The sequence below is a fragment of the Symphodus melops genome, assembly GCF_947650265.1.
Source record: "Symphodus melops genome assembly, chromosome: 12".
In the NCBI taxonomy this organism is placed as follows: domain Eukaryota; kingdom Metazoa; phylum Chordata; class Actinopteri; order Labriformes; family Labridae; genus Symphodus; species Symphodus melops.
Window position 1 is genome coordinate 23,320,986 of NC_136702.1, and position 24,550 is coordinate 23,345,535.

Sequence of the window (24,550 nt, forward strand, 5' to 3'; positions counted from 1 at the left end):
AGATTGAAATACTGTGCTGGGATCACAAGTTCCCAAAACTCGTTTTTTTCTGCGGTTGTCAGGCGATGTTCACGTGAATTGTAAGATGGTAAAGATGGTAAATGAACGAGCCCGAGTGCTGCAGCTTCGCAAATGTTCAACGTCGGATGCCCCTTACGCTCTATGCCGTCCAGCCCACCACGCCAGGTCCCGTGACTGAACGCTGTGAATTAGATCTTTGTTTGATTCTCCAAATAATCCGATGTTTTGTGTGCATTTGATGTAGTCAGTTTTGTTTCTCACTGTGGTTAGAAGAAATGGTCATTGCTGAAAAAGGCCGTACATATTTCAGCCTCATGATGACCAATGTAGCACACGTCAGTGTGGACATTTAAAAGCTCTTTCATACACCAGGAAAAAAGTGAATCTGCAGCTATTGCAGCACCACACAGTGCGTCAAACACAAGTTAAAGGAGGCACAATCCGACTCACCATGTGTTTGACACATTTTATGGACAGCTGTTTACAGCCATGTTTCTTTTCTTTCTTTACAACAAGCAGACGCTTACATTTAAACAAACACACCTAGAGCGCTGGTGTGTAGGTTCATTTATTCTGAAGGGATGAGATTAAAAAGAGGTTTTTAACATTCACTCAATATTTTACTTGATTCTGAGCAGTAGGGCTTAAATCGAGAGAAGAAGAAAGAGTGCTCTGCAGTTTTTAAAGCAATGCAAAAAGATTTGCTAACAAGTGAAAGCACATTCATCGAAGCTCAAAAGCAGATTCCTGAAAATCTCTCTGTCCTTGGAAAGAAATGAAAGGAACATCTTCTCTTTGGTTTTGTTCATTGCACTGAGGAAAAATGCGATAACACCTGCTCGATCAAATGCAGCACAGCAGCCTGGTTCTGAAATCGTCAATGAACAAAACAATAAGAAAACTTTCTGGATCTTAAACTTGAATTCATTCGGACTGAGCTATTATTGTGGCTGAACTATTTGAAAATATGTACACAGATCTGCAAATATACCAATTGCAAAATGTTGACTGATTTAATAATGGTTGACTTTTTTTTTTTTGCTGTTAGTCCTAAAAATACACACAAATCATCACTTACAACTAAGGCGGGCCTCTCCATCGGCCTTCATTTTACAACCCGACTTTTGCAACTCACATCCTCAAAAGTGTGTCTGAGAATCTTTGCAAGGTAGACTTAACAAGACTTTTTTGACATGTGTCACCTAACTGAACATGTTTATCACCAGATGACATCTGCCATATTTATTAGAGGAACAAAAACGCTTTACTTTTCAGTTTTCTGGTTTGGAAAGAAGAAAAAGCCTCTACCCACCACTGTTTGGAAACAGAGTATCTCTCCCCTCCAGCCCCACGCATAGCGCTTTGACATGTGCCGAAATCCCAAACTTGACAGACTGCCATGCAGAATTATGGCAACTGGAGCTGTGACTGGACAATCACAGTTCAGAGACAGCATTTAGAAAACTGTCATTGTCGATTCTCAATGGAGGCCCGAGTGAGGATCAGCGCTGTAACCCCCCGACGGTCCCAGCATGTCTAACTCTGAAATGGCAATATCACAAAACAAACACTGGGCTTTGTGCTGTGGCCAGCCGCTGCAGGTTTGCTTCTCCATTTAACATTGTGTTTGCAGAGTGTTGACAATGGGATGGAGGATTGCTCTCACACACGTTTATCACAACAATCAGCCTTGTGTTGGCTGGTGCACAGCTCCAAAACCACTGTGCATTTTCACTATTTCAGCTCTTTCAATTGTTCGGAGCACATTTGGATTCACAGGAGGAGCAGCTCTTTTTTTCACAGATATAATTCAAATTACTGCAATGCATAAAACTCAGCATTTTTTATATCTGGCCAAAGACTACAAGGGAGCGGGACAGAGGCTTTAGGTTGCTCATGTAAAATGCATCCATGTGCACAAAGGCTCTGCCAGTATATCTGTGCAAGCAGGAGACATCCACTTTCTCTGTCACTGTAGCATGCACTGATTCTTTTTTTTAGCTGGTTACATCTGCCATCAACATGAAGAAATGAGAAACACAACGTGGGACCACTTTTTTGTGTGGAACTGGCTGCTGGACTGAATACGATTCGCGTCACTTGACAGCAAACGTCACATGACAGCAAATGTCACATGACCCCCAACAGCACCCCAAACATGAAGCTGCATAAATCTTTCCTCTTCATTTTTGTGTTACACATGGAAGTTAATAAACAGCAGAGTGAGACCTGCCCATTAGCCTCGTAGCATCTGTGATGTACTGGTGAAAGTGAAAGGGGCGGAGCAAAGAGCGCTTTGATATTCCTTGCTGATTGTCGGGCTTCTTTCACAGATACAATTAGAACTATGTTTTACAGTGGACACACAATGTGTTTCAGAGTTTAACCAAATTCACAGACTCAACTTACTTCCACCGTATCCGCGTGCGTTGCTTGTCAGTTCCACTTCGATGCAGCTCTGTTCTCCCTCATCCGTCAACACCACACGCTGTATTTTTGGAGCGCAGCACCACCGGAAAGCTGGAGTCTCAAGACCGAGGTGTTGCCTTGGTAAATACAGAATGATGACTGACAGCATGAGATAAAACAATGTATAAAACCAGTATAAACACAACAACAGACACACAGAAGGAGTTAAAGAAGAGAGGACTGGCATGTAGCTGCTTTGGCTCAGTTGGTCAAACCGGTCATCTCTCAACCAGAAGGTCGAGGGTTCGAGTTTAGCAGCAACAGTGTTCTGTCTTCAAACCTTCTCTAGTTTTAAAAGAAGTTAATTGAATAGAAACCACGTCCACGGAAGGTTTAGTAAAGGTTTTTTTTTTTATCTATGTGTGCTGCTAAAACTCTAAAACCAAAATGCCTACATGAAAAGATTTTCTCCATTCATTCCCTAAATGCACCTTCATAGTGAAAGAGCTGATGCAGCAAACAATGATTCTCAAAGACTTTCATTGAAATGCAAAACAACAGAAAACACAAACCTTGCAGTAGCAGAAACCCCACCGGTTTATTTCAGGTTTCCTTCGCTCATGGCTACTTGTACGCGTGTGTCTACAAAAGGTAAATGCACATTGTGCTGTGCATTTCTTTCATTTCTTCTTTGAGATTTATAAATAGATTGTTTACTGGCTGTAAAAGATATTAAACACAATAATCCCCGTTCTCGGTCCCTGCATCAGGCCTATCACTGACTCTCATTGTGTCCTTGTGTGTTATCGTCTTGTCGCATTTTGAGATGTGAGCACAAACTGTGCAGCTGAGATAAAGGGCCGTGGTCTCTGAGGTGTGGATCTAAAGATAGAAACAGGCTGCACTCACCAACATGAGAACTCATTAACATTGCAGCGTACAGGGGGCATTTGTTAGCGTTGTTGTGATTGCACAGAGACAGATAAAACTCTGCTTCTGTTCTTGTTTTCAGCGCTCAAACATCTGAAATGCCCCCTGCAGCCGATTGTTATAGAAACATTCTCACTCTTTAATTGGGAACTTCATTGTCCACCCGTTGTGATAAGCTGCTAATCAGAAGCTGCTTTGGTGGACGTGACGTAATTATCAGTCGGTGAAGCCGTATGAAATCCAGCGAAGAAGGACTATTGATGACATCATTAAATACGACCTTTAAAGTTATGTCCCATGTCCACCCCATGTTGTTTTTCAGTTGTTTTAAATGTATGGAGAGCTGTGTGAAAATTGATCTTAGAGATGGAGCTGAGAGGAGTGGCCTGGCTCTGCGGTATTCATGACATCACTCAGGGCTGTTATTACTGGACTGTCATTTTGTTATGCTAATGCTACAGAGGAGCGCAGAAGAAAGCGGCTGGCTGGAGAAAAAAGTGCAATGCCCGGCATCTTTTCACACCTTTCTTGTGCTGTCAGCCAATCACAGTGCTGCAAGTTGAAAATCGTTCAACTTTTCACTTGTCGTCACCGGCGCTCTTTCAAAATGTTTGATCGTCCCCGTATTTTTGCTGCCAACTTATCATGCCTTGTACACACACCCTCTTTGCTCCGTGTGTGCTGGGGTAAAAAGCAATCTCAAATATAAAACATGCAGTAAAAAAAGTAGCGGAGAAGTGTCTGCCATACAGCGGCCGGTGTCAACAGACTGTTGTCATGGAGACAGGATGCACAAACGCTCCTGAGTGTACAGCCAGCACCTTTCTGTCTGGGGAAAAACACCAGGTGAACACAGGGCTATGAAGTGGTGAAATTACAGCCAGAGACTGATATTCTACAAAGTGAAACTGAACTTTCTTTCGTAGATTTTCCTCCATGGATATTAGTTGACAACAACCTCGTACGTAAAAGTAAAATATAGAGTTTGGAGAGCTGCTTTCTCGAGAAGTTTTCAGACGACTCAGCAGTTGTGGGATTGGAGAGGGTTGTCATGAAGAGAGGGCACTCCAGCTCAACATCACAAGGACTGAGGAGATGTTTGTGGATTTTGGAAGCAAGAGGGCCAAAACCATCACCAATCAATATCCAAGGTAGTGAGGTGGAACTCGTCTCTGTCAGATACCTGGAAGCACAGCTGGACTGGACTGGTCTGCCCACTCGGAGGCACTCCACATGAAGGGACAAAAGCCGGCTTTATTTGTAGTGACAGCTGAGGCCTTTTCACACCACTCGTCCAGGTCTGTGCACCTTTCAGACTGTTGTTGCCAGTGCCATGTTCGCATAGCTGACAAAAACAGAACCAACAAGCTAATTAGGAAGGTCAGCTCCATCACTGGAATCCTTCATTAGATCACAGAGGCTTCAGTAACGTCTTGTCTGGGATTGCAGCTGCTGTGACGGAAAGGATTAATAAAGTATCTCTCTATAGACAAACAAATGGGACATATAAAAACCCATTAATGGAACTGTTGAAATGATGAGAGAAATAGAGCTCAACAAAAAACACTCAGCGATAATCCTCTTCTTTTCTTTCTTTATTAGAAATCTGAAAATGAATGCAAATAAATGCAATAACGAGGAGTATGAGCTTCTAATTTTTATCAAGATGGAAAACAACAATGTTCTTACTTCTCTGCAATGAATCATCAAATAATTGACTTGATACTAAACAGTTAATCCTTAACTTAATGTGTCACTTCCATCTGCTTTCTATAGAAGACTGAACTGTGATGCTGACTGCATATAAATCGGCACTGTGTGACTGAAGAAGTGCATGATACAGTAGATTACAGGGGCGGGGGGGGACACATTTAGTCTTGAAATAGAGTTTGGTGTTCATCACAAAATGTCCTCTGCCTACGAGTTCTCTGCTTTATTCATCCCCAGGGCCTCTGCTGGAAAAGAGAGTGGCAGCTGTGACTTTGTTAGGCAGAAAAGAAAAAAAAAACCTGCATGAGACTTGTACGCGTTCATGCAAGTATTTCTGAAACAGGAGATGTAACACTTCTCATTTATCACCCCAGAAAACCTTGCTGTCCTGCGTGGCCGATACTGGCGAAATTGCCTGTTGCAAATCACGCTCTGTGCCTTCCCCGCTGTTCCGTTGTATAATTTCATGGCTGCGGGAACATCTCAGTGTCAGAGCATGATAATGAGCTCTGTGAGCCTGATGGGACAGCGGAGACAGCGGAGCTTCAGAGGTGCTGTCTCCTCCTGAGATGGACGGAGCAGATGTGTTCATCATCAGACTGACAGTCTGGATCTATGGAGAGTAATGGCCTGCTGTTGCTCCGCTGTCTCAAGTTGTCTTCTGAATTCATCATAATCATGCAAGCTCTGTGCTGAAGTGTACTGCTGCGTCAAAAGTTTTCATAGATCTATTTTTTTTTTCATAGCTCAGGAAGCCTGTGTGCAGGTTTTAAAGGGCATTTATCAAGACTGCTACATTACTGTAATTACTGAGGAGTTGCAAAGTGCTGACTATCGTACTTCGTGATTAGTGGTTTAATAAGGTTTTATGATCCCTGTATTACGAATAACACTGTAATAAGTATGAACTGAGACCATAGTGGAGGCAGAATGTGTTTATCTTTCATCTCAGAAGATCATCAACATACAGCTTTGTTTTAAATTAATTTCATTGCAACCCTTATTTACCTCATTCACACAATGCGTGAATAATGGGACTTTAACACAACACACCTGATTCACTAATAATGGATCTCAGCTGCTAAAATGTCCTCCATGCAGCGGCTGTGGGTTCAGCCTGACCTCGGCCCTGCATGTCGTCCCTCCCTCTCCTCACACTTCACGTCTCTTTTCATCCGTCTTGTCACTATACAACATGGCTTTTTATCGGTGAGAGTGGGATCTGATAAAACGGGTAAATTAAAATCCTTGTCTATATATTTTGCATTATACTTTAAGTCTGGTAATATCACCACCACCCACCACCCACAAACATCGCTTCCTTCTAAATCAGTCTGTCACTCTCTCCACGTCTCTAAAGATCCGCCCCTCATGTGTCAGCCATCAAAAAGAGCCCCGTCAAGGCGTCATCACAAAGCTGTCACTCGTGAGCGGCGTCTGCTGAAAGATGTTGACGTCTTCTTTTGAAGGAGAGACAGAGTAGCAGTCAAGTCATTATTTCTTTTATATTCCTGTCGAATTTTCTTTTGTGCTGAGAAGAGGGAAGCCCCAATCAGGAGGGAAGACTGTGCAGATTTCTGTATAAAATGGATCTTTAGCTCAGGGGAATGAACTGGCTCCACAGAATTCATTATTTCCCTCAGAGCCGCTCTTACTGTGCTGTAATTTAGTTATGCTAATGCTACAGAGGATTAGCATGCAGGGACACTCAGGTGATGAACTATTGTCTCAGTGAATCCTAAAACACAAGCTTGGGTTATCTCATCGCTTCGTTGCAAATGCTGGAAGAATGACAGAAAATGAGCTTTATGTGTTGGAGAATTCATTTATAATATTTCAAGCTTAACTATGCAATTGACTCATTATTCATAACGTTAAAATACCAATCAGTAAGATGTGCAGTGAGTGAAATGCTAAAGTGAGCTTCCTCTGTGATCATGAAGGAAACATGCTGTGTTGAAGCTTCTCTGACAACAATGCAGCAGCCAGTATGTCCTCCTTCTAACTTTAGATTATGCTCCTGAATGCTCTGGATTTGATTGGACCAGAGAAGGTAGGCGGGGCTTTGAAGAACGTTTTGGACGCCCCTGGGTTTGCCAGATATGAGAGCAGTTATCAGGTCAACAGGTGTTGCAGCGATGGAAGCGGGCAGTGGAACTGCTTCAGATAGAAGTGATTGTACCCGAGCTAAAAAGCCTCTGCATGTTTCTAATAAGCTCCAGCAGCAGAAAGCTGCTCAAACTAGGATCACTGTTGGAGATGCTTTTGAAACATGGAGAGAGGTTAGAACGCAGAAAGCTTTACAGACCCATGCAGAGCTGGCTAAACACTGAAGCTACAGTGTCTGAGACATGGTGACCTGTGTGAGCATCCAGAGAGGAGGGGGGCAGACCACGCTCTACAATGTTTTGAATTTAGACTGCAGTACCCATTTCGAAAACAAGGTGTCAGTGTTGCTCTTTTAAATCAACTCTTGAAGTAAATCAAAATATCCAGTCGTTTCAAGCGCTCCCTTCATTTTCGATGAAGTTATGTTTTGAAGCAGCAGAATAATAAAGAAACTTCATCGATCGAAATGTTTAGACACAGAGCGTGGTCACACTGCTTTAATTAAAAATGGAGTCGCTTCACAAAACATAATAAAGAAATCGCTCTCCGATTGTTTGGCATTGTGTGTTTTTGCATTGTCGTCAGAGGCTAACATCGTGTGAAGAATATCTGCTCTGATGAGTCATTTTTGATTAATTTACTGTATTAGTCACGGTTATCTTCTTGGCTGGTGCAAGCCTAATTTATTCATGAGAACTGAACAAAACTCTAATTATCAAAACAGTCAGATTGTTTGTGTTGTGCTTTGTGTTTACAGGTGTACCAGCACTCTTTCTTGGCCTCATACCTGATCTACAACCTCTTCACAAGGTGAGTGAACAAAGAAGTCATGCTTCCAACAACAAGATCAATGACATTTAACTAAAGTGCAAAAAAATGCTTTTAAAAAGATGTTTGGTTTCTTTCACGATTCGATTACTGGTAGCGCCTAATGCTAATTTATTTAGTACTTCACCTTCAGTTTTGTTTATCTAGTAACCAAAAATATCAAGCCAAAAAGTTTTTTCAGTCACACAACTGATGTTTGAATGCTTTGAAATATTTAGTTTGTGTTTGGTGTTTAGGCTCTAACCTCATCCATCCTCACAGTTAAAATTAAACATGCAGAAATTTGAGGAGGCATAATATCTTAAACCCTCCCAGTTAGAGCCTATGTGGAGCTGAACTTGAGTGCAGTACTGGTGCAGGTCGAGGAGAGACATTTTAAATAGAAAGCTAATTCTTGTTGCAAATCAAATGTATTTGATCATGCCTATAAACGCCTCTATTTCAGCCCTGGTGAAGGGACATTTACAGAATGTGAGCTTTAAGGTTTTACACAAATGTTTAAACCTGTACATTGCAGTTAATGTACCTCTGTAGTTTTTTTTAAAACAGATGTAATGTTTGCTGTGCAATGCATCTTGTGTAAAGTTTATTTTAATTATTTGTCCTTACGTCAGAGAGGTGCGAGAGCTGAACCCTCCTGAGGTGTCCGACTCAGTCCTCCAGTTTGCCTCATGGGGCGTTCACGGTCAGCAGCTGGTGAGTACTCGACCAGGTTCAAATGCAGCCTTCATTTTTAAAATCAAAAACAAACGCTGTCTTCCACGCTCCTGCCTCATGTCGTCACACTTCTCCTGTTTCACACGCAGGGACAGCAGACAGGTACAACATGAAGTGATCAGTTTTTAAGTAATGATATGCATCTCAAAGTTGATCTGGTTATTGTCTTCTTCAGTTTGGAAGGTCGGCTGTTTGTGTTTCAGTTGTAACCATGTGACGTCACTCTGTTTTAAAGACAAGGTTTACCTGATTGGACGAGGATTAGTTCAGGTGGGACAGGGAGGGAGTCACTGGAAATAAAAACCTGTATGAAACATGTTTGAGAATCTAAACGACTCATAAACAAACTGAAAGGACAACAACAAACTTACAATCCTTATTTCAAGGAAGTCTTGACTCCACGATTTTGCGATATTAAAATCTGAATGTAACATTTCATGCCTTTAAATGAAAGACACAATCCTACATGAAGCTGTATATGTCTGTATAACCTGATGACACAGTGTGTAGTTTAATCCTTTAATAAAAACAATCGAATAAGATCTTTAAACTGAAATGTTTCCTTATTCCCTTCAAAGTCAGCCATTAAAAGCTTTACAACCCAAACACCTGCTGCGTTTATTTACTCGGCGGTACTGAGCAGTAATTACTAGAAACGTCTAAGACATGTTCCGTGACTAAAGAGAGTTATTATACCGTTTGAATGAAATGGTTGTTCATGTTGAGCAGCTTTACCAGTTTCAGAAAGTCACCTGACCCAAGTTAACTCTCAGGTGTGGATATGAATAAATCACTGAAACCTCTTACAGCAACAGTTGTCTTTACATCGGGCTGTAGACACGAGCTCAGTCGCTTTTGTGCAAAATCTGGTGACACTGCTGAACCATGTCAGTCGATGTCGGTCATTGGTTTCTTTCAACAACGTCCCTTTACTTGCTCTGCAAAGTGCTGCTTTAAAGAAAAAAGGAAGATAAATTCAAACTGGGCATCTTCTCCTCTTTTGTTTGCTTGTCTCCAAGTATAACCTACAAACTTGTTGTACAGAGATGCTGAGAGACAAACTCACTGCTCTGATGAGGAAATGTCTCTGCTCAAAAAAATGAAAAGAGCATTTGGATGACATTTTTTTCAACAGTTCCTGCTAATTCAAAGAGCAAACAGTTAACTCAATTGTTAAGACATCATCTGCAGATTTTTCATTAAATTTCAAATAAAGTTGCTGCTTAATAACCGCTTATTTTGTCTCCTATTTTAAAAAGAATAAATCAGGCTCCATGCAGAATGTGAAAATCAATGTTTCATTAAATGTCTCATGCAATATTGTATAATGCATAATTCATTGTTGAGTCCTCTGTGCGCCGAGGTAAAGGCTGATCAAAGGCTGTTTCTGATGAACTCCACCTGAACTAATCGGTTATTTTAAAGAGCGCCGGCAACAGCTGCAGATATGAAGCTGTCTCTGGGAGACATCTTGTTGGGTGACTAAAACTCTCTGTGTGAGTAATTCCTCCACTGTGCTGCAGAGTTTTATGCACAGAATAATCAGTCCATTATTTTCTCCCGCGCAGACAAGGAAAGTAATTAACCATTTGATAGCTAGCACACTTATCTCGTTTCCACCTGCCCTCGGTGAAGAAGCTTCTTCAGGAAGCCCCACAGCAGTGGGTCAAAATGCTAATGACAGAGAAGGATTCATTACTCATGAGCTCTGCCTGCATATTTCCACTCTGTTATCAGAAGAGATGAGCCACTTACTGATGTGTCGTATTCAACAAGCAGCTTTTTTTCTGTGCGGTCAGTTTACAAGTTCTCAGTCTGTCAACAGAGATGTCTTTACAGTCCTTCTGTTGCCGTGCTGAAACTTCTTATATCAGAGCCTTATTTGAAATACTGTGGTCGTACTGACTTATAGGGATGGTGGCCCTATTGCTGCGACTTTTGAGGTTATAGGTGCATGTGATACAATAGGAAGGGCGCTGACATTAACTATCGAAATTCAGCAATAAATTAATTGTAAAATGTTTAAAGTTTGAAAGCCTTAGCTGTGTTACGTTGTTGCAAACCCAAAGACAACTTGTGTCACACAGCGATCCGAAAAATGCAACAACAACAAAAAACTACAACTCATGAAGCCAGTGGTAGACCTGCAGCTCCTGTGACCTTCAAAATAAAACAACTGTTTTTTTTGGGGTTTTTTACAATAGAGTCTGTCAAGGGTTTTCATTCTAAAACTCTAAAAGCATAGTCCATAGTATTGTAAAGTATGTCAAATATAAGAATGTCCTTATTTAAAAATACATTTAATTATTACAGTTTCTTAAAATACTTCAGTGTAAATAAGTGAAAACCAATCATGAAAACAAGCTGATGTTGTCTGTTTACTGTTAAATGTATTTCTGTCTGCAGAAAGCTGTGTGTGTGTGTGTGTGACATGTGTTGCTGTTGTCACAGCCTATGGTGGTCCTCTGGTCATGACAGTTTTTTTTCTCCTGCAGGTTTACATATTTGAAAACAACATTTACTACAAAACAGATGTTCAGAGCAGCTCGTGGAGGCTCACGTCGTCAGGACAGGAGGGGCTCGTCTTTAACGGCATCACCGACTGGCTGTATGAGGGTAAGAGAAACTGCTGACTCATCAAGTCACCTCATCTTTTCATCGATTCACCGACCATTTGGGCTCAATTCATTCAGACCACAGGACCCTCACATTTGACCAGTGACACAACTGTAGTGTTACAGACTGCAGAGTTACTCAAAAACTAACTTAGAACATCTCAATCTCTTAAGCTAAATTCACCTTTATCGCTAAGCTAATTCTGTTAGTCTGTTAATGGCTATACATAATGCACTACACGTTAACTTCAAGCTTAAGAAGTGGAATGTGCACGACCTATAGTTGAATGTTCATTTTATGTTTTTCGTCTCTTAAATGAACTATGGCATTCATCACATCCCATTTAGAGAGTGGAAATCAATTTGTAATAAATCAATTAAGTACTTAGTCCCAGAGTTTCATAAATGCCATTCATTTAGATAATTAGTTTAAAATGCATCCATATATATTACATGGAATAGTATATATTGATTGTAAACACAAGTTAATTTAATTATTGAAATTAAAAAGAGGAGCAGTAGAGGAGGGAATTCAATTTAAATGTCTCTGCTAATTCTGAATGATTCTTCTTGTGTTGGTGTTTCAGAGGAGGTGTTACACACTCAGACAGCTCACTGGTGGTCACCTGACGGCTCCAGACTGGCCTACCTCAACATCAACAATACTCTGGTCCCCACAATGCTGCTGCCCCGCTTCACAGGCTCTCTCTATCCAAGGGGCAAGGAGTACCCTTATCCAAAGGTAGATCTTAGAAGTTTGAGCTGCATGTCACGCTTCAATCTAAAGTGGCTTTCCATAAGAGCATTCAATCATGAGGATTCAACCCATAATGTGCAAGGAAATACAAGTAGACACCCACTGTGTGTATAGTGATGGCAGCTGGACAGACATTTGTGCTGCCACCTTGATGTCAGAGCATGATTAGGGTGTAACTTGTACACTTGTGGTAGAAATGTTCAGCTGAGTGAATAAAAAAATGAAGGAGCCGGGAGTAACTAAGAAAAATGAACCCAGATCAGAACCCTGAGGAATCCCAGAGGTTGGTCGACTGAGAGCAGAACCAAAACTGACTTTGTGTCACCTAAAATACGACACTTTTCATTCATGTGTTTCAGAATTTTTATCATAACAAGCTGACTCTATCATGTTAATCATCAGCCCAGATCCTTAAAACCACAACAAACCTAGTACTTGTGGCTCTTGCACTATGTTTTGGTATCTGGTGCTTTATGTGCTGCAGTGTGTTGGTTGAACTGTTTGTACCGGTGGTTGGTAGGGCTTTGAATCTTTGGGTGTCTCACAATTCAATTTGGTTCTGGATTCATGATTCAAAGTGCAGTTTTGAATTTGTACATACTTCAGGGTCTACTCATCTGTGAGACTGGCTTAATTTTTAGCTGCTCCATTTGCCATTCTAGTGAGTGAAAGAGCTAGCCATAGCACTTAGCATGACATGACTGATTACTTTAGCCAAAAAAAAGTAGTAGATTTATTTAAAATCTAAGAAGATAAGAATCTCAATTTTTACATAAATCATTTTTTTCCCCAACCCTAGTTTTGAGTCTTTTTACAATATTTGTTCTCTGGTTTTGTCTTGGCTGTTTCTGAAACCTCAAAATCTTGAATTGCCCATGTGTGTATACCTCTCTTCTTCTTTTTCTTCCATCGATGCTAAAGAAAAGAAAGCACCAAAAAATAGTCGAAAAGATAGTTCCAATAACGTGTGTTTAAATTGTTCTTATTTGTGTTCATTTTTAATTGTATTGTCATCTATCATTCCATCATCAGATGCACATTCATTAACTGCCAAACAAGTACAATGACTAATACAAACCTACCTGACCCTCGGCTTTAGCTTCTCCATGAAGATAAGTGAATCCTCCTCTTGTGTTATTCATGCTAGATTGACTTTCCTGTTTGAAGGAGGGGCAGCAGTATGGATTTGTGGGAACTGGGAGGTATGGGAGTATGATGTGCCTCAGAATGGACACTTAACACACCTCCCCTTCTTTGATGCAGATGTTAAGTGTTTCGAATGCTTCCTCGATGTGAGATGGGTTTTCGAAAACTGGCGCAATGGGGGTCATAAGGTAGAGGGCAAGCTCATTTGACGGTTCATAAATGTAGATGGTGGAGGGGGATCATAGGAGGGCGTCTAATTAATGAAGCGCCACACTTCATCTCAGCTTTCCCCACACGGTGTGTAAAAACTGTGTACACATACAGCGAGTCTGCTGCTTCTATCCTTGTGTGGGGTCAGTTTTGTAATATAGTGGAATTTAATGAAGCAGCAATTTAATTGCCTTTCCTTCCTGCTGTGGACGGGATCACTGATGCTTCATAATCTGACAGTCGTACTTCTTTCTTCAGTCACTGGGGGATACATTATCGGGGGTATCTCCTTGTGAGTCAATATACAGTAAAGGAAAGGCCCTTTAGAGAATCATCCATGGCATGTCAGCTGGACCTTATTATAGCCTGGTCCACTTGTCATATAGCCACACACTGGTCAAAAGCACATTTCATTACAGGTGAGTTCAATGTGCTTCACGCTGACGTTAAAAACACAGCATATAAAGAAATGTTTCCATATCAGACAGCGATGATGTATCCTAAAGGCTTTCAGGCTGAACTCGTGGTAATTAAAGAGATAATGAGGCTAAAAATACTGGATCTGTCACCATCCAACGGAGGAGCCAGTGTTGTGCAGAGAAACACAGGAACCCTGTTACCTGTTATTCTGAGACAATTATCTCCTAGCTCAAAAAAACAGAGCCCATTTGTTTTCTCATGTGAATGCTATCAGCTTCTGTAGAATTGGATATTAAAGCTCACCAGGTTACCGAAAGCAAGCTAAATACTACAAACGTACTGTGTGGTAATACTGGTAGACCCTGTTTTAATTATTGGCAGATTTATTTTGTTTGTTTGTTTTATCATATAGCGTCATTTCCCATAACTATTATGTTTTTGTTTTTATGATTTTATTCAGTAGATCCGAATAAAGCGGTCTGAAGTATCTTAGCGAGTGGAGGAGTGGAGCTGAACAATAGAAATAAGGATGCGTATGTGCAGAGTAGATGCTGTCTGTCATGTTGGAGATAGGATGTGCTGTATTGAGGAGATCTCCATTGTCATGTATAGACTAATGAGGACTATTTTTGAAGAAGGCGTACAAAAAGAAAAGCAACCGAATAGCTTCAGGGCTTAAACAGAGCACAGGAGCTCAGTGTTTTCTCTCCATGTTTCATGTCCTTGTGTCATTGCTCAGTATGACAGCATACAAAAGAAAATGAATGCAGATTGTTGTCAGCGCTTCTTGTTGTTTCTGTGCATGCACATATGCTGAGCGGTAATAAAGTTTTCTCTTTGAAAAAAAACAAACTTTTTTCTGTTTTCACTTTAGATGGGTCAAATCAATCCCAGCGTCCGACTCTACGTGGTCACTGTAGACGGGAGCTCTGTAACAACAGAACTGAGACCTCCTGACAGCTTTGAAAAGAGGTACGATTAGAAGTCTTATAAATGTAAATCTTTAATATTGTTTAGTCTGTTTATGGTGGCTGCACGGTGGGACAGTGGTAAGCACTGTTGTCCCCATATTGAGTCGGTCAATAATCAAAAATAAGGTTAAAATCCTGTCAGACAGCAGCCTCTCTGTGCTGAGTTTGCATGTTCTCCCTGTGCATGCGTGGGTTCTCTCCGGGTTCCTCCCACAGTCCAAAGACACGCTTGTTAGGTGACCTGGTGGCTCTAAGATTGCCCGTAGCTGTGAATGTGAGTGCTGCTGGTTAGGAGCACGAATTAAACATCAAAGACATGTGATCACACACTGTGGCAAAGTGGTTTTAAGTCATCGTCGTAATTTCTCCAAAAGTCAAAAAAAGTTTGAATCCTGAGTCCACATATTTGGGAGTGCAGAGAAAAACCTGTGGAGCTTTAGATTTGTCCACCAGGGGACTCTCCTTCACGATGATAACAACTAACAACTTCCTTATGCAGCGGTGTTTGACGTCACATCTGGTGTTTCCACGGCAACGATAAAGATGTTGTTTCTGTCATGGCAGCCACAACAACAAGACACATCCAACTATGAGGATTTCACTGAGTTTAATAACTTTTGATGATATTTGAGCACTAAACAATGAAATATATATAACATGAGTTTAGTTTAATTGTAATGTAAACATTGATTCTAGATATTAGATTTAAGCGATAGACAGTAGAGCGAGTTAGAGGAGCATGCAGATTATAATGTTGCGACTTGTTGAACTGCTGCAGCTGTATTTTCTGGAGTCTTAGAAACCCATGACACTAAAATACAAAGAGTCAATCATGTCCTCTTTGTCTCCTCAGCGAGTACTACATCACCATGGTGAAGTGGGTGACCAAGGAGAGGCTGAGTGTGCGTTGGGTCAGTCGAGCTCAAAACATGTCAATTCTTTCTCTGTGTGATGTCACAACCAGCGAATGCACAAAGGTAAGGCCTTTGTAATTATGCATTTTTAGATCCTCCCTCAAATGTGACGTACTGACATGATCATGTGATCGTCATTAGAAACACGTGATGACTTCTGAGAGGTGGCTCGACCGTCAGGTGAGTACATCAGTCTATTTTCCATACAAGCTAAAGAGTCCAATCAAACATCTTCAATCATCTCTTCTTCTTTTTTGTTTTACCCCTTTTGAAGCAGCATCGACGTTCTCGATGGCATCATGTATTTCTTTCTCAGTCTCTTGGTTTGCTGTTTGTCTTTATTCCCAGAATGAAGAGCCAGCATTTTCCAAAGACCTGTCGACATTCTTCATCACCATGCCCTTGAAACATGGTGGCCGTGGGACCTTTAACCATATCACCATGATCTCCAACCAGGTACAAATATTTCAGATATTAAAAAACACACATTTTAGCAATATTACTGCTTCGATTCTGCTATGATTCCTTTTTGAAGACTCGTCATTTTAAATGATATTGGTATTTCCTGAAACACCAGAGAATTAGGATTACATGTTCTGAATGAATTAAGGAGAGTGTTGGATGGTAAATGAACTGGAGGTTAGGTTTAGACACGGCCCATGCATTACACTCTTGGTCCACTCTGGTGGACGGCAACGATTTATTCTATCCTCTTCTATTCATCTGTTGTCTCAGTCTGAAGGTCAAGAGGTCAACCTGCGTCACCTGACATCTGGAAGTTGGGAAGTTTCTCAAATATTAGCCTATGATGAGAGCACTAACTCAGTGTAAGCAGAAAATATTAATACAATGTGAAATAGAAAACAATAAATCCTGAGCTGTAAAATGACAGGTTCAATTTTTGATTTTCAGTTTTTTCCTAAGTACAGAAGAGGGATCAACACAACGACAACTGTACAGGTAACGTGTAGATTAACAGTACAAACAGTTTCAGACACTTCCACTTGTATTGGCGTGTTAACGGCTTCATCACGAGGGTTCATGTGTCTTTTATTTGTCCTGTTTTAAGAGCAGCCTGCAGTTTAGAAGTTTCAAACCTTTCCGAGATGAGATGAGATGAGATGAGATTCAACTTTATTGTCATTACACATATACAAGTACAGTGTAACGAAATGAGGTTTGGCATCTCACCAGAAGTGCAAATAAGCAGAAAGTGCAAGAGTTCGTTCTATGTACAGTGATTACAACATTTACAGATGTGGTTAAAGAAAAAGTGAATTATTAAGTATATATGGCTGGATGGATTATTGGGATCCTATAAATATAAATAAATGCTATAAATTCCGACGAGTTTCTTCTTCCTCCCACCTGTCTGTTGTTCTCGTCTCACAGAGTCTACACTGTGGATCCGTTTCAGAAACAATGTCTCACCTGCTCCCTCTTCAAATCAAAGTGCACCTACTACGACGCCATCTTCAGCCCAAACTACCAAAACGTCATTCTCAACTGCAGAGGTAACAACGCCGTCTTTATTCTATTATGGGATTATCCTGGCACAACCTATAATCTATAACCTATAACGGGAACCTATAATGTGTGTAGCATGTGTTCAGATGATTTTAAATCAACATTCACACCCTGAGGCTAAGTACATTCATGTCTATCTACACTGCTATTAGAGAGGTTAATAGAAATGAATAAAAGTTAATAGAGTAAGATGTCTGAGTGTAAATATTTAATGAGTGAGCTGAGTCAGTGTGTCACAGTTCTTTGTTTGTTAGCACAAGATAAAACACTGATAATGAACAAGGAGTATTAGGCTCACGTTAAAGAATTATTATTCCGATTAAAGTCGAATATTTAGGAGATTATTGTCATTAATTTACAATATGACATTTGTAATTCAATTTAAATGAGGATATGGTTAAAATGATTATTCTGAAAGGTTGAATTAGAAGAGCAGCCAACCGCCTGCACAAAAAAAAAAGATGAAAGAAGAGACCTCAAAGCCACTAAAGTGGAAGTCAGCGTGGTTCTCTCTCTGGATTATCTCCAGTTCTTTTCAGGGTCCTGATACTCCTGACAACGTGGTGCTGATGTGCCAAAAGAAGTTTCATATCTGCAAAAGTAAAGCCCCAACACAACCGATGAGATATTTAGAGACCTCGTCAAACTTGTTTTAAAGCAGCTCAGTCAGTCTGTGTTACAGGCTACATAAGAAGTATTTGCTTATTTATGAAGCCTTTGCCAAAGCAAAACTTCACAAGATGCTCCTCATTTAAATCCAGACGCTGCTTCTCTACTTATATAACTGACTGAAATAATGGTTTTATTTTCTTAAAATTCTGACTTTACTCTCGTGAATTTACGACTTTCTTATATTTCGACTTTCTTCTCCTGCATTTCCAAATGTACTCCCATTAGTTTAGACCTTTATTGTCATTATACAATTGTACATATTAATTATTTGGCTTCAGTGCACACAGCTTAATAACAACAGAATAAATTTGCGTTGAAAGTACATGACTTTAATCATTATTATGTCCCTAATACTCCTTCGTTATTACAAGATCTGAAATATTCACGTCATCTAAATATTTGATCTTTCATTGTGAGAGTGGTGGTGTAGTTAGAAGCAGGTCTAAGACTGACAAAGAAGTCTACAAAGTATTGAAACTTGCCATGCTAAGAGGTTTCTGGTGACCAGGTGCCAAAAGGCCTGAATGATACAGGACACAGACTATGTTTGTGTGGGAAATGTTTTTATTATTGACACTAACTTCCCCTCCGCTCAGGTCCTGGAATACCTCAAACTACCCTTCACAAACTCAGCGATATGAACAGTAAGTCTTCTTTCACTAAAGACTTTGAATGTCACCGTCGTCCATTTTAACAAGTAACAAAAGGTCTTTTCAAGTCCAACATTAAAAAGAATGTAACTTTTTGGATTTAAGATAAGATAGTTCTTTTGTGGTCCTTTTATTATTTGATCCATTTGTTGGATTTTAATCATGCATGACCTGTCTGATATCTGAACTAACTCTGCTCTATCCTAAAGAACACAAGACTCTGGAGAGCAACTCAGTGTTGACGAATGCGCTGATAAACAGGACGATACCAAAGTGGGAAAGAAGAACTGTACAAATCAACAACTACGGTATGCCAAAGAACTCCTCTTTCACTTGGTGCAAGACTTTAATAGGGTATGATGTTTACATGTTTGGGTTCTTTTATCTGCCCCAGACTTATTTCATGATTATAGTGCTTTGAGAACAAGTCAGAGGACTTGAAAAGCGCGATACAAGCTGAAGTGCATTTACCATTATAAGTTTTGCTATCCTTATCAGTGTTTCCATCACCGGTGTCATCGCCATCGCCAGGTCATCCCCAGTGTCATCCCCATTGCCATCGCCAATGTTATTGCCATTGTCATCACCATCACCAGGTCAACATTAATGTCATCACCATTACCAGTATTCAGTGTTTTCGTCATTGTCGTAGCCTACACCAGGGATTCTCATAGTGGGTTCCCAGAACCCCCAGGGGTATGTGAACCATAGCTTGGGGCTCGGGAGAACAATTTACAGTTAAGTGTGCTGTATCACTGAAAAAGCACATGTGTATGTATATATGTATATGTATGTATATATACATATCTATATATACGTGTGTGTATGTATATATATATATATATATATATATATATATATATACACACACAGTGCGACTGCTCTGGAGTGAGTGATTTTTTGTTTGTTCTCTTGAAAAGGATGCAGTTGATAAATGATGAACACACCATACTAATGTGAAGTTTGAAAAATACTGCTGACATACTTGCCTTTGTTCATTTAATAGTTTTTTCTGACAGATTCCTTAAAGTGATGTCCATATTTAGTCAAACTGAAATGTCACCTCCATGTAACCAAGCATGCCTTTTTTATTCACTGTGCTTACTGGTCCTTACCATAGACTGTATAGAAGATGGACAGACTCTCAGTGATGTCACCTAGTGGTTTCTGAAGCAGAGTTTTGAAGCCCTTGAATGCTGGCTTCTATATTGGAAACACTGTCTCAGACAAACTTTCAGTAATCCCAACAACAAGCAAAGAGGAGGCTCTGACACTACTATGAATCCACCTGTCAGTCAAATCAGCCACTTACACAAAGGAGACCACATCGTAATAACATTCCCATTTTTTTTGTAAAAACAATTTGAGCATAAAATCTATTCATATATTCCTGAATTTGTGTGAAACAGGAACATTTGATGTTTTGGTATTTTAGGAAGATAACTACTTATTTGACTGTCCAGGTAACTCATTCTGTACTTTCAGGTATCTGGTCAGATTACCTTATATCGATGGAAACAGAGTTGGGGTGTATGGAAAGGTAACATAGCCTCTTAAAGGCACCACTTAAACTGTTTATGTTTTCTTACCACATATTATTTTAATAACAGCCATATTCTTGTTTTTTCCAGGCATATGGAGGATTTCTCTCCTCCGTCCTGCTCCTCTCCCACAGCCCTTTGTTCCAGTGTGGCATCGCCGTGGCTCCTATAACTAACTGGAGACTCTTCGGTAAGACAGAGGAGTGTACAGTGAAGAAACAGAAACTCATACTTGCACTACTATTCATGAATGAATCTATGAGCATCTATAGCTTTCCTCAGGAGTGATTTCATGTGATTTGTGCTAATGCCAGGTTTTAAGCTAAGTGTCTGACAATAGACATGTCCATCAAACCAGCTAATCTATTAAGAAAAGCAGAGGAGCATTAATGATGACTGACAGTTTCTATTTGTCACAATGCCTGATGTAGAGTGAAAAAGGAAGATGGAAAGGCATCGGAGGTGCAATCGTGACTAAATATTGATTAAATTAAAGCAGGAAGGGCTGTCGGTATCTCTTCATTAACTTCCTCTTTTAAAGGGTCGGCAGAATCGGAGAAATACTTTGGCTTCCCAGCAAGAGACGATCACAAATATCAGGTACGACTGATGTTTTTGAAGGTTTTATTTGCACCTTGGGTTTTTAAAATGCTTGAAATGTGCTTTTTATTTTCAACATTGAATTGGTTGATTTTAACTGTAGTTATATTTTATAGTACATTTGTTTTCATCCTTGATTGGATTGAATGGTTTCTGGAGAACATCACTGAATTATTTAGCAAATAATGTGTGTTCTTAGTTGATTATGAAACAGCTTAAATTCCTGAAGTGTTAATAGAATTAATTTATCCTGTGATTGCTCATGGATGGAGGATATCTTTATTGTGTTTTTGCTCTGTCAGATTTCCAGTCTCATCAGTAACTTCTCAGTCCCTGAACCTTTGAACTTTCTCATAATCCACGGCACAGCAGATGGTGAGTATATATACACACAGGCAGTTTGACTCGAGTGAGTCGACTGACTTATGCAAGGGTGGCCTGAAGTGTAATATGCACACAAACATAAACTATTTACCCTTTAAAGCTTCACCAATAATATATATGTACATATAACAACACAAGATAATGTGTTATTTTTTTAACGACAAAAAAACCTGATTATGTTCAAAGTCAAAATTTAATGTACTTAAAAAATTGGATGCAAACTGCTGCACGGTCAGGCAGGATACAGGCTAATAGACAATCACAGTTTAGGAGTTTTTGGATGGCCAATCAGATTTTTTTTTTTTTTTTACTTGGCTTTTTTCTGAAGATTTCCAAATATATAAATTATAAGCCTTAAACCTGTTGATCACAGAAACCATAATTCTGCACATTGCTTGTCATCTCATTCTTTACTTGTTTTTAACATGTTTAAAGGTGGATTGAATTTATTGAAGCCTTTTTTTTCAGCTACTGTTCATTTCCAGCATTCTGCTGAGTTGGTCAAACTGCTGTCCGCATTGAATGTGAACTACACACTCCAGGTATCTGCTGCTTTCTCTTCTCTTCAGTCAAATCCCATTTAGCTTTTCCAATAAAATTGGACCATAATGTTTTATTGTTTCTATATGTAATTTGGATTGGATTGATTGGATTTTTATCAAAGCCTCTAAAGTTTGACTTAGAATACAAACCCATGTTTAACCTGTGAAATCAGATGGGTTGATTAATGGAACAAAAGCTTGAATTGACAAACACTTTGCTTTGTCTCAGATTTTCCCAGATGAAGGACACAACATTGCCTCCACAAAGAGCCAACACTACATGCTAAACGCAGTGCTCACCTTCTTCAGGCGCTGCTTTGAGGAGGAGCTGGTTGTTGTCCCGCAGACATCCAAAGAAGACGAGTAACCGCTGGGACGTCCTGCTGTGTGACAGCTTTTTGTGACAAATAAAGAGTGTAGCAACTGTAATCGTGAGCCAACAAGGAGAGGCTGTGATTTCTGAAAGCACTGTTGTCTGGAAGAGCAATGCGAGAACATTAGAGACACGCCACAGACCTGCAGTTTGTAAGATATGTAGCGTCACTTTGCCCGACCAGCGTCGTGACTCCGGGGTTTTTGATGATTTAATGGACTCTTGTATTATCACTGTGTTAATTCTAATTCTTCAGATTATATATTATTATTTTTAAATTGTGTATCATCCAATGAGTCGACCATATCTTTGTTCTGTTTGTTATATTGTTGGGAAGATATCAAACATGAAACTGTGTAGATGGACTTGGATGTCCCTTTTGTCTTAGCAGTGTCAGACTGACTAATTTTAGTATTTTAATGTATTTTGAGTCATGGTTATAAACCACAGGTGATGTGACTCCTCCTTCTCAGAGAAACCACATTATAACTCCTAGTTTTAATTTCACACAAACATATTTCTAAGTAGGTTAGAAACACTGTCACAGTAACGTTGGGGTTTCTTCAGAAGCGTTCTGGGTGAACGAGAAAGAGCTTTTAGAAAGAAACGCTACAAATTGATTATGTTTTGTGCATTGACCACATCATGGTTTTTGATTTAATTGAAATGAAAAATGTGTCTCAATACAGGTGTGGAATACCTATAGTGAGTTTATGATGAATTGCTAACTGCGATAAAAAAGGGAAGTATGTGTTAAATGTAGAGAATTTTGTTTGTCACAGCTTTTTTAAACGTTAAGTCAGAAACTGTCTTGAGAATGTCTCGAGTAAGTGCAAACGTCAGGTAATTACAGAAACTAGTATTTTTTAAATTTTTAGATTATAATGTTTGTGACTGCTGTAAATGACTGTAGATCTATTTTTTTTCCTTTTCAGCTAAAAAAAAAAGAGATTTAACTGTAAAGCGAAATTTTGAAAGTCTTTTCCCGAAAAACTTTTGGCAGGTGCCTTTACGTCATCCTCACTCAACTCAGAATCAACACAGTGTTCATAGACCTTGTATTAGATATGAAGGATATGTTATCGTCTGCATAGAGGATTAACCACATTATTGGCATCTTGTTGGTGGTTGACTTAAGGCCTTAGTATACTTGCTGTTAACTATGCGTACATAAACACATGACGTCACCCTCGCGTAACCTGCGGTGGTTTGGAGCGTTGGTTGTGCATGTCCTCAGAAATTAAAGCTACGTGTCCGAGAGATACATAAAGCGCTAGGGGCAGTGTAGAGTTGCATGGTGAAAAGACACCAGAGAGCTGTACACAACAACAACAGAAGGTTTTGAAACCAACTTAATCGATCAAGATCATAACTACCCACACCTGTATGACGTGTCGGTGCCATTACACAGTGACAAACATGAGAGCATGAATAGCATGCAAGAGATAAATGTTCATTTAGAAGTCGACATGTTGCAGTTATAAACAAGTGGAAACAGGTCAGAGGCTGTCATGTCCATGCCTGGCGGAAAAGATGGCATGATGCTGATGGTTTGTTTTGTCCACCGGTAATGAGACGTGTTTGTTTACCTATGCAAATCAATGTTCTCTACTTCAATGATTAGCAAGGTCTGATTTACGTTGCGCTCCCTCTCCAGGAATCCTCCAGAAACAGACGTTGTGCAACGGCAATTACAGTATGTGAACGTAAACGTTGACGACCCCAGCCGTTTGTTTATGCGTACATGAGGTACAGCAGCAAGTATATCTGAACCTTTTATTCCTCATCTTGCATGTCTGTGGGACTAAAAAAAAAGTTTCCATATGGCAGTTGAGGTCACGTGCAGGTTCTGGTAAACCACCTGTGTAAGAGTTAAGACACAATTAGGCAAAATCTGTTTCTAGTTAAGGTGGTAAAACTAAACCTGCACCAACCGGTTTCTTAAATCATGCATGGAGCATAGACATTGGTCATTTTTTTCTCCCCACTTCAGTCATAGTATTAGCCACGATATCATACATTTGTCTTCATTCCACAATGTGGCACAATGTCCCTGGGAACGTTGAACTTTTACATTAAAAATGTACTTTTTGGGGTAAGTTGACAATGTTTGTGCTAAACTGATATACAACAGCATGCTAAGACCAATATTTTGGCCTGTTTGGGAACCAATATAGAGACATAGAAAAGAGAGATATGAAGATGTGTCTGTTGCTTTAATCTTTTATGTTCTGTTTTCCTTTTTTACACCTAAATATGCCAAATTAACTTGTAAAAGTACAACTCCATTTTTTTAACACATGTATTTCTTAGTTACTGGCACTGAATATTATCTAACTTTAAACAAAAAATAAGTTCCTTGGGATCAATGTGTGGACAACCTGGCCAGTTATGCATCATTTCAATTCTATCAAAGGAATTGAGCTGGTGGAAGTATCTGCAGACAGCTGGAGCTCTGTGGAATTCATATTTTTGTAATACATCAGGCTTATTTACTTAGCTGG

The 24,550-nt window shown here is 39.8% G+C and overlaps 1 protein-coding gene across 1 annotated transcript in view; it reads left to right on the forward strand.

Moving 5' to 3' along the window:
* LOC306832971 (inactive dipeptidyl peptidase 10-like) overlaps positions 1 to 24,128 on the forward strand; it is a 79,617-nt gene extending 55,489 nt beyond the window's left edge. Inside the window, exons 6-26 of the mRNA XM_079357993.1 lie at positions 7,937 to 7,989; positions 8,622 to 8,703; positions 11,220 to 11,340; positions 11,927 to 12,081; positions 14,747 to 14,844; positions 15,697 to 15,820; positions 15,899 to 15,937; positions 16,106 to 16,213; positions 16,493 to 16,584; positions 16,670 to 16,717; positions 17,150 to 17,271; positions 18,553 to 18,600; positions 18,816 to 18,914; positions 19,105 to 19,279; positions 19,371 to 19,377; positions 20,042 to 20,146; positions 20,238 to 20,337; positions 20,689 to 20,747; positions 21,050 to 21,122; positions 21,600 to 21,673; positions 21,903 to 24,128. Coding sequence (XP_079214119.1) covers positions 7,937 to 7,989; positions 8,622 to 8,703; positions 11,220 to 11,340; positions 11,927 to 12,081; positions 14,747 to 14,844; positions 15,697 to 15,820; positions 15,899 to 15,937; positions 16,106 to 16,213; positions 16,493 to 16,584; positions 16,670 to 16,717; positions 17,150 to 17,271; positions 18,553 to 18,600; positions 18,816 to 18,914; positions 19,105 to 19,279; positions 19,371 to 19,377; positions 20,042 to 20,146; positions 20,238 to 20,337; positions 20,689 to 20,747; positions 21,050 to 21,122; positions 21,600 to 21,673; positions 21,903 to 22,040 — 1,920 coding nt within the window. The 3' untranslated portion in view covers positions 22,041 to 24,128. The remainder of the gene's footprint in view (positions 1 to 7,936; positions 7,990 to 8,621; positions 8,704 to 11,219; positions 11,341 to 11,926; positions 12,082 to 14,746; positions 14,845 to 15,696; positions 15,821 to 15,898; positions 15,938 to 16,105; positions 16,214 to 16,492; positions 16,585 to 16,669; positions 16,718 to 17,149; positions 17,272 to 18,552; positions 18,601 to 18,815; positions 18,915 to 19,104; positions 19,280 to 19,370; positions 19,378 to 20,041; positions 20,147 to 20,237; positions 20,338 to 20,688; positions 20,748 to 21,049; positions 21,123 to 21,599; positions 21,674 to 21,902) is intronic.
* Positions 24,129 to 24,550: the final 422 nt, after the last annotated feature.